The 15956-nt window shown below is 39.3% G+C and overlaps 1 protein-coding gene across 1 annotated transcript in view; it reads left to right on the forward strand.

The window, feature by feature from the left end:
- EYS (eyes shut homolog) overlaps positions 1–15956 on the forward strand; it is an 867458-nt gene that overhangs the window by 837762 nt on the left and 13740 nt on the right. Inside the window, exon 46 of the mRNA XM_040598785.1 lies at positions 15476–15637. Coding sequence (XP_040454719.1) covers positions 15476–15637 — 162 coding nt within the window. The remainder of the gene's footprint in view (positions 1–15475; positions 15638–15956) is intronic.

Here is a 15956-nt window from a genome sequence, read left to right on the forward strand (position 1 = left end):
ATGGGTACAGTTTTAAAATCCCGTTGCAGAAAGCACTTGCGGTTGGTGGGCTCAAATCAATGAGAATATAGCTTCTAGAAAGTCGTCGTTAAATTCTTTATTCCATGTAAGAATGTACTTGCTCTGTTGCCTCTGCTGCAACAGCTTTTCAGGGCCCTTCATATGAACTTTTCAAGTTTGAATTCTTATTTCAAGTGAGGTTTTCAAAAGTAATGCCATCTGGATTCAGGACACTGATCACCAGGGCATGTGCTATACATAAAGCAGGTAATTAATCAGGTGAACATTCCTCTTTCTGGTTTCAGAATAGATTTGGATCTTCTTGTGATGGCTGCTATTACCAGTACAAATAGTTTATATCTGAGCTACAGAAAATTGTATTTCTTGTAGATTGTCATCCTTTTAGTAATTCCTCCACCTGATAAACACATTAGAGGGTTCCTCTCTGTTTTATTTAAAAGCTTTCTTTTTATGAATATGGAGTATGGGTCCTGACCAAACTCTTTGCCCTGCATTTCACCTTACTCTGGCAGAATAATGAATTATCATGAGATTTTTCAAAGCGCAGTTTGCACTTTTAGTGGATGGCAAATTGCTAAAAAACTGCTGCTTATCAAGATTGAATACCTCATCTCTGGATTGATGGTGGGTATTGGAGCCAAAAGAGACAGAGAGCAATGAACAGCCCAAGGGACTAGGAGAGAACAAAGGGTAATTAAATGATGGAGACTAATGAATGTGCAAGAAAGAAAGAAAAAAGTGTGATAAAAAGACAGAAGAGATTTATGAGGCAAGAAAGCAGAGGAGAATAACAAAGAGTAAGAACAAATAGGGCTTTACCAAATAATAGCAACTGGTAAATACAGTACAACCGTATGGACCGCAGAGGAACAAGTCAGGTGAAGTGAGTAAATGGGGCAGTAGGGGTAGAGCCACAATAATAAGGAAAAGTATGCTGACCACAAATGTTAAGGGTACTTAAACATAAGCGGACAATAATCAAGCACTAACTTATCTAGCAAACGCTAAAAATCTGGTTCTTTGTGACCTATGTACATGAGAGATGAAGGCGTATGTGCAAATGATGATATAACTGTTCTTAAAGACTAATTTGATGTGTCCAGCTCAGAGCAGCAACTCAAACCGCCAAAATTGCAATGACTGTCAGAACAGGGATATGGCAAATGACGGTGAAGCTTTAGAAGTTGGAACTGCACTAACAAGTGTTCAGTAGTTGGAAAAACTTAAGTTAGAACAAGAGTAAACCCAGGGAGAGCAAGATCAATTAAAGAACATAGTTTTAATGGCTCATATGACCTGAAATTCGTAGTTATTAGTTGGTCCACCTTAATGATGCTCGTTGCCAAAGTGTAAAAGCTTCAGCAATATTCGCAGAAGGTTGCAATAAGATGTGTATTAAATCATGTATTCTACAGCAACTGAGAAGAAATCCACCTACTTGATGAAGAGAGGGTAGCAGTTTCAATTACCCTCCATTTCCTGTAGCCTGTACATGATCAATTAATATTCAGCAAGTAGTACATAGGTATTTGTTGGTCTGACACTCTGAGAACAAATATTTCATTGTGTATTTCAACCTGCCAAAGCAAGTGCCAGGGCTTGCTTTTCTAGAAGATCAAGAGGTTTGGCAGGTAGGCAGCACACTGGTGGCTGAAGTGCAGTAGGAAGATGCACACGAAATTGCAAGACCTACTTTGGAAAGACAAGCATCCATAAGGAGCACTAGGAAGAGAGGATTGGGTTGGAAATTGGATCCAAATGTGTCCAAGGAACAAAGCCTTTTCTGGCAAGGCAGAGTAATGCATTAATTCTAGAATAATTTAAAGCTCCACTTCTTGCTTGTACTGTGTTGTCCAAGCCCCTTAATGCTCATAAGACAAGATGGTTCTTCAAGTGTGTTAGGTTTCTAAAGGTATCACTGATGTAAACAACAATAACAGATTAATTTATACTGCCAGAAATAGAAGTGGTTGTAATGAAATTGGAAGGAAGTTAAAAATGTATGTAGGAGTCTTTTTTTACTTAGTGCTAACATTGCCAACCGGACTTAGACCACTTCTAAGACACAAGACACTTCTAAGACCACTTCATGACACATGAAGCAACAGATCATTCTGTTCCACTGGTTTGAAAATCCAAATCCTGAAGTGCTTAGATGGCAACTTAACCACAAAGATTAGTTTTTTTTAAAGTGGTTAACTTTTCCAGGACACCAAAATATGATGTTATTAAAATTTTTGTTCATTTGACTTAAAGTTTGCAACTGAAGTACCAGACAACTCTAAATTGTCTTCTGATTAAGAAGTGAAGCTTCAGCCCAGAGCAGCATGTAATTTAGTCTAGTTATTTCATTAACACACAATGTTCAAAACCAACAAGAAGTTTCAGCTCCCAGCACTTTGTCTGGGGAGTCTACTGCATGGTTTTGAACACCAAATTCCAGCATATTCCATTTGGCCCAATGAGTACCTTTGTAATTTGGTGTCTCAAAGGGTTTCTGAAGAGGGAGAAATCTCTTAAGGACCTGGTTGTTTCAACTCTCCTGCAAATATATAGTAGACCAATTGGCTTCAGTTACGTTACTCCTCCGAGAAAAAGTGGCCAGGATCAACTGTCAAGGATGATTCTTCCTAGGGAAAAAGCAACAGTCTAAAACCCTTTTGCTGAATATAGTTTGATTTGTAGGACATCATTATACATGTGAACATAGTATCTTTTTAATAACTAGCAATTATTAAGAGAAGTAAACACTAAAAATACAGACTTCTTATCCATAATGAGCATCTGCAATTATATTCTGCTCTCTGCTAATCTACATCTCTGCAGGTTATTCATCTTATAAGAACAGTGTCCCTGTGTGAGGCCGGTAATCCTGTCTGTAGCAGTGGCCAATAATGAAGGTGTAGAGAAAAGTTTAATAAAGCAACTATATATAACACCTCCCTGAAGTAGTCTTCTAGCATCCAAAAATTTGTGGCTTATCTTTTTTTTTTTCCTCTTACCATTTTTTAAATGGATTAAATCAAATCCATCATCTAGACATAAACAGTATCACTTAAGGCAGTGGAAAACTTGAGAAAAAACAAATTTGGAGTCAATGAAGTTCTGATATTCTGTTAAGCACTGAGATATATTTACATATTAGCTAGAATTCCTCTAGATACTAAACATATTAAATTTATGTCCTAGATAATTTACTCAATTTTGCAGAGGAATGAAGAAGGACTACAAATTCAGAGTAGTTAATTGTGAGATTTCACAGACCTGGTAATATTCTCACTTAAAGGGACAGCAATGTAATATTTGAAAGATCCTATAGATGGCAGTATTGGAGAGGAATTGCCAGTGGCTAAAGCAGCTTTCACTACACTATTTCTATACGTTTAAAATTGTTCAGCAGTTTTCTTTAGCAGGATAATTTTTTGCCACATGCTTTAGTAAAATCTATTAAAATAGTATCTTGACTTTAAGGCATCATAATGGAAAGCTACTGCCCTTTTTACAAAGAAATAAGTTAGTGAATAAATTTCTTCATCTATGTAATAGTATCTGAATTCCATAGCTACAAATACTGCTTGTCAATGTACAGCTCTTGAAGAAATGAAAGCAAATGTAAAGAGATTTTCATTGTTCCATCCTCAATTTAATGAGATACTTGTTAAGCAATAAAGCCATTTCCTTGATGAACAAATGGCAAACAACTTCCTTTGGCCATGTTTGTTAGCTCAAGTCAACTTTCTAGATATTCTGATAACAAATTCCATTATTCTGATTTAAAACTACAGCAAAATTTTGAGAATACCTAATAAACTGACAGAAAAAAAAAGTAAAAAGAATTCTGTAGCTATTTAATCCATCTCCATAATCGTGATGAATTAATGAAAAATGGAAGAAACTAACTTGGAATAATTTTTACTATAAAGATCTCTTTCTTTCTGCATAGTCTAGGACGTTACTTGACATATTTTGACTGCTATTGTAAGACAGATTAATTCACAGTACGATTTAGCTCAAGACTTTCACATGACAAGATATCGTATATACAAATGCTTGAGCACATATCCATGCATGAGTGAATTTGGTGGATTTATCTGACGATCTAGTTAGACTTGCTGGCTTAACGCACAAACTATTTCTAGTTATTATTTGGAAGTTTGTGTTTCTATGTCTAACCATTTAAAGGAGAACTGCAGGCAGTTATTAGTTTGTTGTTTTGAGTCACATTGACTATTGTGCTCTCATAGTCATTTAAGCAACACTGGTCCCATCAAGCATTCTATTTCTGCTATCATTTTTAGAAACCTTGTGGCAACAGTGAGAAAAATTTTAAATAGAAGCTTCAGCAGTCATGTCCCATAGGATAAAAGGTGCTGTTAAAGTTTTACCTAAAAAGCAATCTAAGCTTTCAGATTTATCAGTAACAGTCCATTAAACTTAATATTCATGGTAGGCACAAGTAAACATGCATTTGTAATATTTATTTGTATAATTTAAAATGTTGAGTAGAATAAAGTGAATTGCCTACTTAAATACATGGCATGAATTAATCCTATATAAACTCAGGTGGAAGTCATGCATGACAAAGTGAAGGAACTGATATGCAGTACGACACTAATGCTGTCCACGCCAAGTCAGCCACGAGTGACGTCATGTCCTAATAAAAATTCAGTCATGCATTTACTCAGCTGAGTAAGAACAACTAGCACTAGCAAGATGGCTCTGGAATTATTTTGAGACTTCCTCTATGAACATTAATGATTCATAAGTCATCTTAATTTGTGAAGGTGTTCAGAGTTAGAAACTGTGCCAAGGGTAGGAACTGGTTTTAAGGGCAAGGCACCTAGATTTAAGTGTCTACATGTGAGTTCAATATGTAAGTTCCCATTATGAATGTCTAGTCGATAGAGTCGGTGAAGCTATTTAGCTAAGAAGCTTTTCTAAACATAGATGGTTAGTGCTGCTTGAGATGCCCTGGCATTCGAACTTCTATCCAAAAGATCCAGCACAGGACCTGTGCCTTTCTGGAATGGCATATGAAGATAAGGCAATAGGGGTCGTGAAAAAACAACAGTAGGTACTTGCGTTTAGGAAACTGAGTGGAGCCTTGGAAGAGAGGCTGTATCAGGATAAGATGAATCTCTTTCTAAATCTGTTGAATGTGTTGCATAGTGATGCTATTTGGTTGCCTGAAAATAGGACCTGGTTACATGCTGCCATATATCCCTCACAGCTTCTGTAGAGGAATGAAGGCAGTGGGTTTGTTAACATTGATAACATGCAGCTGTTGCCTTGCTTTGAAGGCAGTGGGTTGATTGACATGGATGATGTGCAGCTGTAGCTCGTTCCTGCAAAGTGGTTAAATAGCCCTGAGGAGTGTGGGAGGAAAAGCCTGTAGAAGGAAGACTCTTAACATAGCTGAGATAAGGAGGAGTATGATCTGGTTGGGCATCTGGAGGATGGATAAATCAGCATGGACAGTAGAATCTGGCCCACGGTAAAGCGTTGTTGCAGCCTGATATTTTGGGTTGTGCTGTGACAATTGGTGCTCTGGGTGAGGCAAAATGGTTTGGAGTCAAACTGTGACAAATGGTGCCCAACATGGGGCAAACTGATTCGGACATTTGAAGCCTGTGTGAGACTATGGGTAAAAAAACCTGTGACAGTGGTGCCCAATGTAGCTGAGACAAGTGGGGAGAGCCTGCAATCTGGATCACATAACAGACACTGTGAGAGGTGAGCCATTAAGGGCTACTTGATATGGTGTGTTGTAATATTTGGTGTCTACTGTAATCCAAATGGCAACTATTGGTGCCTGACATGGCTGGGTACTAATTAATATGGGTGCATAGGTTTCATCAGAGGAGAACTTTGTTAACAATGTTTATAGATATATTTGGGGGAAAAAAGTCATAAAGTATGACAAGATGGCAATAAGAACTTTACTGGTGTGGTGCAAAATAAATGATATGCCAGTTATGCTGAAAAATGTCTCCAGTGTTCAGACATGGTAAGGCACTGGAAAGTTACTTTTTGAGGGTGCCTTGAAGGGGAATAAAATTACAATGGCATTGTTAACAACATGGAGACTGGTCCTAGATTCAATAGAACAATTAAAAGTGGATAGAGAGACAAACTCTCTATTAACAATGCTTATGGATAATTTTGAAAAGAGGCGTAAAGTATGATAAGACTGCAATGAGAATTTGGCTGGTACGGTGTATAAAAAATGATTCGCCAGTTATGACTAAGAAGGTCTTCAGTGTTCAGACATGGAAAAGCACTGGAACATTACTTTTTGAGGCTGCCTCAAGGGGGGACAAAGTTGCTACAGCCTCATTAACAATCTGGAGATCAATTATAGATTCACTAGAACAATTAAAAGTGGACAGGGAGACAAACCCTATATTGACAATGTTACTAGGCATATTTGAAAGTAGAGACATAAAGGATGATGAGACGGCAATAAGAACTGTGCTGGGGTGGTGTAAAAAGAATGATTTGCCAGTTACAGCAAAAAATACCTCCAATGTTCAGACAGGCGAAGTGCTGGAACATTACTTTTTGAGGCTGACTCAAGGGGGGACAAAATTGCAACAGCATCACTAAGAATGTGGAGATTGGTCTTAGATTTTTAGAACAATCAGAAGTAGACAGGGACATAAAGGCTGCAGTTGAAGCAGCCACATCCCTGGTTGCAGGGATGATGCCCGATAAGGTACCTTCAGCGCCACCAGATTCTCCACCATCACCTGATCCATGCAGTTGGGGTTGGTGGGAGGAGTGGAGCAGCACCGGGTTGAGGGGGCAAAGATGGTTCCCTTCCAGGCGGCAGGAGGATCGGACCATTGCCTCGTTGCCCAGCTGTGATCATAAGACACCTTTGGTAGATTTATCGGAGGAGACCTTGGGTCATGTTCAACAACTGGTCCAAGTTACAGCATCGGGACCAGATCCTGCCAAATTTTGGAGAAGGATGTGAGAGCATGTGCTCGTGGAAGGGGATATCAATGCCGCAACCACCATGGGGGCAGAGTGTTAACCTGCCTAGTGCTTCGAAGGGACGGTAATGCTCCCCCTGAGTGGGAGCCTTTCAACTGGGTGATAAAAGAGTTAAGAACAGCCTGTATGCAGCATGGAGTAGGCTAGCCTTATGCTCAATCGTTGTTATGTAGTATTTTCACAGCAGAGCCTACTGCTCATAATTGCTGTGCAATTGCACAAATTATATTGGCCCCTATGTAAATGTGAATTTTTGAGTCGGATTGGAGGCACTTGGCAAATGAGCAATCATTGATGAATTTAGAATACCCCCAGGATGTCACATGTTTTGGGGCAGGGGTTGCCCAATTGATGGGGGAGGCTCCGGTTAACTCTCCTCAGTTACAAGCTTGCCTACATCCTTTAGTCCTGCAGCAGGGCAAGGAGTTAGCTCTCCAAGCTTTATTGCAGGTCCCCAGTCATGGCGCTCTGCAATAATTGTGGACCACAGTAAAACAAGGTCCAAATGAGGGATAAGTTTTGTTCCTGGCTAGATTGAGAGATGCCTTAAACAAGCAAATAGAGAATGGGGCAGCTAAGGAAGCATTGTTACTCCAGTTAGCTAAGGACAATGCGAATGAGGATTGTAGGGAGGTTATTGCAGGCATGGTGAATCGCGTTCCCACCTTGGTAGAATTAATGGATGTATGTGGGAAAGTAGGCACCACTGCCTTCCAGATGGAGCGTCTGGCAAAAACCTTTGCTGACGCAGTTAGGGTCATCTGTCACTGTTATGAATGTGGGCAGGAAGGTCAGTTAAAGAAGGACTGCCTAAAGCGATCAAAGCCAGGAAGAGCTGATGGTTCCGCTCTGGTATGCGGTCGGTGTAACAGATCAGGGCATTTTGCCAAACAGTGTAGATCAAGGTGGCAACAGAGGGCAAGAAACGGGGGGAGAAATGTGGGGGGGGAGCGGTGAATCCTCCACAACAACCCCAGGCTTATGCAGTGAACTCACAGCCCCAACAACACGAAGCACTGGATTAATGTCACCACAGTAATAAATTGAGCACGCTGTGGTTTGGATATTCTAATGTGACTGCACAAGGGCCCTGCAACAGATGATAGACGTGGGGGGGGTTTGGTTAAAAACAAAAAGGGGAGAATTGTAGAGGAAGGAAGGCAGTGGGTTGGTTAACATTGATAACATGCAGCTGTGGCCTTGCCTCAGTGGGTTGGTTGACATGGATGACGCACAGCTGTAGCTCGTTCCTGTGAAGTAGTTAAATAGCCCTGAGGAGTGTGGGAGGAGGCCAGATGGAGGAGGAGCCTGGAGAAGGAAGAGCCCAACATAGCTGAGAGGAGGAGTGTGCTCTGGCCTCTGGAGGATGGAGAAACAGCATGGACAGTAGAATCTGACCCACAGTAAAGCCTTGTTGCAGCCTGCTAGTTTGGGTTGTGCTGTGACAAGCTTCCAGCTGCAGCAGGTCCTGTGCTGGCTGCTATACCAGCCAGGCCCACATGGGTGGCCTGGATCTGCTAAAGCATCTCAGTAACAAGTAAAAAAAAAAAACAAACAAAAAAAACTGTTTAAGCAACTGAATCCTGTATCATGTCACAGTTACCCATAATGGGTATTTTCATACCTATAAGTAATATATAGGCATTTAAATGTGTCTTAATGCCAAAAATAATCATCCAATTGTATAGTAATCTACTTCCCTCACTAAATTACTCTCACAAACACTATGCAGAGTACCAGCTTGCTTATACTCCAGTTCTTCTCAAAGCACACTTGCGCTGTTCTCAGAGTAAATAGTCGTATCTTGGACTGGAAGTGAAGATCTCAATTTGAAACTAATTAGCAAAGTTTGATATACTTAATTCTTTACCAGTCGCTTTATCAGGCTGCACTGAGATACTCAGAGTCCCATCCAATGCCCTCATCTTCAGACAACTGGCTTCCAGTGCAGAAATGGTCCCACTGAGGGAATCTCAGACTGGGTGTTTCTCCTTCTTACAGTTTTCATCTTGAAAGCATCTTCAGAGCATTTCATTACCTAGAATAAACTTACTACCAAAGCTGGGCATGGATTAAATATTTGTAGATTTTTTGTATCACATTTTCCTAATCGCCTAGTGATTAATCATTCACTTTCACTATCATGATGCAAATACTTGGACCCATAGCTGTCATGTCCTTGAAGTTGAGCTGAGCAGCTGGGTATGTAAGGTTTTTATTTTTTCTCTTGTCATCTAATGTCTTCTAGAAAATTCTTGTTTACTGAAATATTCATTGGACAGAATAAATGGAAATTATCCATATTCTGGCTATAATATCCATATCCTCAGATGCAAGAGAATCATGTTCAGATTTCTGTACCAGGTGATTTCCCAGTGCTGAGGCTTCACAGCTGCACCTGCTACAATTTGTTGGCTGACATGACTTTCTCTTAGGCACTCATCTCTTAATATGTGTTGTACTGAAAGACTGAGATCTACTGTTTTGACTTTGGCTGCTAACAGCTATTTTAGGCTTTGGAAAACCAGAGATCTCTTTAGGGATTTAGCCATATGCTCCTAGATATTATTTCTTAGCTAATAAACTCTCCTCTACTGTTAGCTACTTGATTACAACTGCACTGCAACAAAACCAAACAGAACTGTAGACTCCACTTACAAAACTGCAACCTTTTGTTCCAATATTGCTCAGAATAATTAATTGCCTTGGTCCCTTCTCTTCAGGGACAGCAAGGATTACTAATGGCTGAAGGTCTGGCAAAATTACAACTTTTATGAGTACATTGTTGTAACTGTTACACTCAAGTTGTGTTAATAATTGATACTTTTGTTTACATGCTCTAGTTGTTCCTGTACTAAAAATAGAAGTTGAACTAAGCTTTTCCTGCTGTACATGAATTAGTTTATAAGTTATGAAAAGTTAGCTCTTCAAAGATTAAATAAAAAGTGATAATTCAACAGAAAAACACGTCTATTTAGATAAGGTGAAATTATTTTTTTCAGTTTTTCCAAAGATTTACACAGAAAAAAGTGCATGTAATATTAGTAATCTTTGAGCTACAACCTTAAGCAAATTACATCTTAAGATGAAGATTTCCATAAAGCTATATTTGTCATGGTTTTCCAAAATGAAAAAAGCAGTTGGTGGAGCTCCTCACTCTCTATGAACAAATGAAACCACTGAAAATTTCTGACTGCTTAAAATTGAGTTTAAAGCTTTCAGGCAGATATTAATGAAATGCTAGAGTTGGATTGTAAGTGCCAGGGTCCTGAGCACATCCACCCATCACTTCCTGATGATTTCTGTGCTTAGACTCAGAGCCAGTAGAGAGATGGGGCTGGTGTCTGGTCTCAAAGACAGCTTTGCTGAGAAGCCTCAGCAGGAGCTTCCTCCTACATTGCTTCAGGAGCAGCTTTTAAATAGGGGCTCCTGCCCTTGATCCCTTGCTGAACTACGCTGCAGCAGCATTGCATGCAATGTCCATGCCTTGGCTGGCTATGTTGATCCGGACCTGGACTCTGACTCACAGTGTGACTTAAAGGCTTGACCTTGTCACTGTGGAACTGCCTGGTGATCTGGTCTTTGGAGCTGACCTGGCTGCTCCCATTGGGCCTGTCCTGCTCACCTCACTCCAGACAGGGCTCTGGCTGGAGACACCTCTGTCCTGCAAGCCATGATACAGCGCTTTTTGCCCTTGGCTCCCAGTTCCCAGCCTTCACTGCTCCCTGACAGTAAGCCTAGCTTCTAACACCACCAAAAAACTACATAGTGAGACAAAATTACAGCTTGTGGGCAGGAGAGTAGATAAGTGACAAAGTTCTGTGAAAAATCTTGTTTGATACATTTAGTTGCAAAAAGGATTTGAGAGAAGAAAAGCAGACTGATATAGCTAGTTAGTATCTCAGACTGACCCATCCATCCAAACCAATTTGGCCATACGGTTACCATGAAAGGCTGTCAGAGGTCTTGTCAAACACAATGCAAACAAAATTCACTGCTCTCAACTTGGCACTGAGCCACTCATCACCTCAGAGGAAGCGATCAGGCTGATCACACACAATTTGACTTTGTCACCATCTTGTCCTTTCTGTGCTTGGATATTGTGTTGAGGAGGTTTTGCTCCATTATAGTTGCCGAGTGAGGCTGACTGGTCTATAGGTCTCTGCATCATCTGTCTTGCCTTTGTTAGAAAGCACTGTGGTTTGCCTTCCTCCAGTTGCCAGGAGCTTGCTGTGATTGCCATGGGCTTTCAGAGCTTATTGATAGCAAGCAGCTTCATGGTGATATTGGCCATCTCCCTCAGCACTCAGGGATGCATCCTGGCTGGTGCCCTGTGTATGTCGGATTAGCTGATGTCTTCCCAGATTCTTACTCTGCCATAGATAATGTTTCACTTCCTCAAGCTCAGTTACCAGGCTCCAGGACCTGGGAGGCTTGATCAGGCTTCACCAAGTAAAAAATGCGCCCAACAAGGCTTTGAGTGTTTTGGCTTTTTCTGTGTCGGTTGTTGCTAGGTCTCCACTCCATTGAGGAGTGGCCTCATATTTTCCTTCATCTTCTTGTTGGAAACCCTTCTTGTTTCCCTTCACATCCCTTGCAGGTTTCAATGCCTACTGAGTTTTGACTCCTAACTCCATCCATGCTCAACTCGGGCACTAGCTCTGTATTGCTACCGGGCAGCCCATCCCTGCTTCCTCAGCCTCTGTGCTTCCTCTTGGACTTTGAGCTCAGTTTTTTCATGTAGATCCACTGCACGTTTCCTTGACGTGCCGAACAGCAAAATAGCGTGCTGAAAGTCTTGAGGTAACAAGCTGCTTGAAAAAACTATCAAAATGTAATGCCATCAAAATGTGGACTGGGATGTGTACAAACACTTCTGCTTCAATGGTAGGAATTGTCCTGCAAGAATAACCTAGAAAGTTTTGTTCATAACGGTTGAATAGGATGTGTAAGCACTACAGGGCTGATCAAATGAGGATAGCAGGAGGAACCTGAAAGGTATTAATGCTCAGTGGAGGGAAAGAAAAGCACACTTCAGCAACAGTACTTGCAGGAACTTTGTGTTCCCATAGCTCTAACTGGCCTAAAGTGATTTAGTTTCTCTTGGTATCATTTAGAAATTTATACCTTCCTCAGACACTAGTCGTCAGCTTAGAAAAGTGAGTCATTAATCAGATACAGAACAAAAATGTTTGCTTAAATGCCTGTTGTGCTTACAATGCACCACACAGAGCTGAGCACCCTGGAGAGTAATGTAGTAGTTACACAGCACAAGCTACGAATTTAGCTTATAGGATTGGCAAAGACATCCATTCACCTCATTTGTTTTAGCAAAGAGTTTTTCTGGACTAAGCATATGTAACACAGGAACTGTCTTGTGCAAGTTTAGCTGAGCTTCTTGCTTTCCTATCTTAGGGCTGAAAAAAAAGTTTGTTGCCAAGAAAACAACGGTGGAGTACCTCAGCATTTGACATGACATGTTAGTTTTTTGCATATGCCTGCCATAAAAGCAAATTGAAAAGCTTAAATTGTCTTATTCTTCACCTTAAAAGTTTGTCTATCTATAGCTAAGATTTTGCAAAAATGAAATTTTATACTGATCATTTCTGTGCAGTGCAGTAGAGTTAAAGCATTCTGTTTTGAGATATGGGTGCACATTTCATTGTACCTGTCAAGTTGGGTTTTTTCCTGCATATAATCAGTACTTACAGCTTCTAAAGATAATTTACAAGCTAATTGGAAGTCGTTCTAGTACTTCCTGTAATTAGTCCTGCTGCATTGTGGCAAAATATATTGCTTTCTGACATTGGTTAAGATATATTTATTGGGAATAAAAGCACATTTTTAGCAAAATAGGAATAAAATATTTGCATCTTGGAAGTTTCAGAATGAAGTATATTAAATAGAATATTTTATGTTGTATCTATAAATCGGGACAATGCCTCCTTTCTAAAGCATTCTGACATTTGCTGCTGAAGATGTGTCATTTTGTAATAGACTGTTCGTAATTTAAAGCCATAGATTTAATTTATTCTCTGAGTGATACTATAAACCCACCTTTTTTCATCCTTCTCTCTCTGCTCCAAGGCTTTTTATCATAACAATCTTCCTTTCATATACCTTCCAATGGTAAGCAATGTAGCATTTCAATCCTGCTGCAGCTGAACGTTTTGCTTTCACACTAGTCATTGTCCATGCTTCCTTCATAAGCAGAAAAGAATTAACTACATTGACAAAGTGAAACTGAATCTGACACAAAGACTTTCAGATGCCTCACTGCACACTTCACCTGGTACAACCTTTTAAGCAGCTGGATATTTTAATATAAGCTTGACCACTGTGGCACAGTTCCATCATATCTGTCTCACTTTGCAAAAATTTGCTGAAAGCAGCCTGGCTTTCAAATGATGCATAAAGCAAAAATCTCTATGTACAAAATAATAATTTCTGATTGATTTTTAAATTTGAAGACAACAGTATAGGGATTACATCTTTACTAATGGAGAACATTGTCTCTTACCTACTTAAAAAAATACAAGCACTTAAAAATCCTTATGGAAATTATTTTTTTTTCTTTTGTACCTGATAATGTTTGTAAGTTTTAGTGATATAAATTAGGTCCACCTAATCTGTTCAGCAAATTTTATTATTATTTATCTTCCAGGGTAATTGCTACTCTTAAAAGTATTTTTATTTCTGTCAGCTTTTAAATATAGATGCTGGAAACTTCACATATCTGACATGATGTAATATATTACTACAGACAATGCCTAGCCTTGATTTCATAACAGCTATTATGATGCTTACGATAGGAGTGATTTGCTAATGTAATGTGTTTGCATAAGAATATATGCATAGGTTGAATAACAGGTCATCAAAAGCCTGATTCTCATCATTCAAGCATTTCATAAATCCGTTATAATTGATATTCCAGAGATTAAAACTTAAAAATTCTCAGTAAGTCTAAAAGGGATGTTAAATCTATGGACCTTCCTCAGAAGTATTAACTGTAATCCAGTGGAGAAAACGAACAAAAAGGCCAGTTGTATTGTTACTACCCATTCAAGAGGCATCCTCAAATCATGATGGTGGTAATAGGTGAGAGATCCAGATCCTGTATAATGGTGCGTCTGTCTGCTGGGAACAGTCCACCAGGAACACCTTGAATCCTGTTCTAAGAGAGGTGGTGTGACAAAGACAAATTACAAAATCTTGGACCATGCTGACTGTATACCAATGTAATAACTAAGGCCCACCTGCGACAGGCAATACAAGGTGCAACTGGATGGCAAGTGGATTAATGGGCAGATGCTGCACAGAAGACTTGAGCATGGAAAGATAGCGTAAGGTTGCCTACGAATGCATGATGATAACAGCTTGAAGGTGTTATTTCACTGCAAGCAAGTTACTATGAAATTGGGAGCACCAAAATGAATAAAGATGTTGGTCTCTTAGAAGATAAACAGCATAGCTTCAGCAGGAAAACGGTGAAAAGTGAGTGGCACAGAACTTACAGTTCAGGCAATTAGTACTGCTGTTAAATAAGTATTAGAAGGGGTTTATCACATCCAGGTCTAAAGACAACCTGCACATCTAAATAACTTTACTCATTCCACTGAACCCACAAATATAGCAAACAACTACATGATAATGAATTAGTTAATTACATAATTATACCTCTAATATGTAATGTCATTATAGTGGGAAAAACTGGAAACAGTTTCAAGTGACATAGCACAGAAAAGTATAATCAGTTATCACTTGGCTGAAGGAAGTTTAATCAGCCCAATTTCTTAGGGGTATCTGAACAACCAGCACCGAGAGAAGTGGAAAGACAGAATGATGTTGTGTGTAGCTCAAAAGTGCTACATTTTAAAAACAAAGTGATATATTGTCATCTTTATTGGTAATTGTGTGAAAGTGCTCTGTTTCAGAATTCAAATTTTCTTATTTTATAACCAAGCATCTCAGTATGATTATCTTAAAAACAAATTTCATCAGCAATTAATGAACACATCACACTTAAATGTACGTTCTTATGATACACAGAGCAGTTCGTTAAAAATCCTCCACTAAGGTTTTCATCTGTATGCTGAAGAAAGAAATGTTTATTCTGACTCCCACAAAAGTATTTTGCATTTGAATTTTTAAACAATGTAAAATTTACACTTATACTTACTTGAAAATGAACACTTAACAAAACCACATTTATTTTGCATTACAACTACAAGCTGGATTGTTAATGAAAATAAGGCACAGAGAAGACAAAGTGTCATTGATCTGTTACTAAGTTCTGTTCCGTATCTAGGTTATGTTTAGTCTTTGGAAAGGGAAAAATTGGAAGCGTTACGTACAAGATTTATGACTATACAAAATAATTGCAGACAACTGGTGCTGTAATAATGCAGTCCTCTCAAAATACCTTTCAGAAGACATTTCCTTTTGTATTTTTCAGGTATTTCCATTAGTGATCCATCTTTCAGAAGTAATGAATCATCGTGGATGTCATTTGCACCCTTCTATATCCGGCATAAGACCCATATCAAACTGCAGTTTCTGCCTCTGTCTCCAGATGGTATCCTGTTTTACACTGCACAGCATTTGGGTACTCAGTCAGGTAAGGATATTCCAGCTTGCTGGTATCTTACACCCGGGTACTTTTTTGAAAAAGAAAGGATTTCATTGAAAGGATTCAGGCATTCAGTCTCTGTAACTTATTGTGCACGGTGGCTGGGTTTTGGACTGTGAATAATCAAGTTCATAAGAAAAAACATAACACAATTTTGGATTAGTCCAAAGCTAGCAAATATTTAATGAAGTGGTTTAGGAAACCGTTGGCCCCTGAAAAGTAACTGTAGCCAACTTTTCAACAGCCATTTACTGATACTGCTCTCAGTTTCAGTGCAGCTACACTAGGATTCACAGTCTGAGGTTTT

This window comes from Falco naumanni, chromosome 6 (assembly GCF_017639655.2).
Source record: "Falco naumanni isolate bFalNau1 chromosome 6, bFalNau1.pat, whole genome shotgun sequence".
Classification (NCBI taxonomy): Eukaryota; Metazoa; Chordata; class Aves; order Falconiformes; family Falconidae; genus Falco; species Falco naumanni.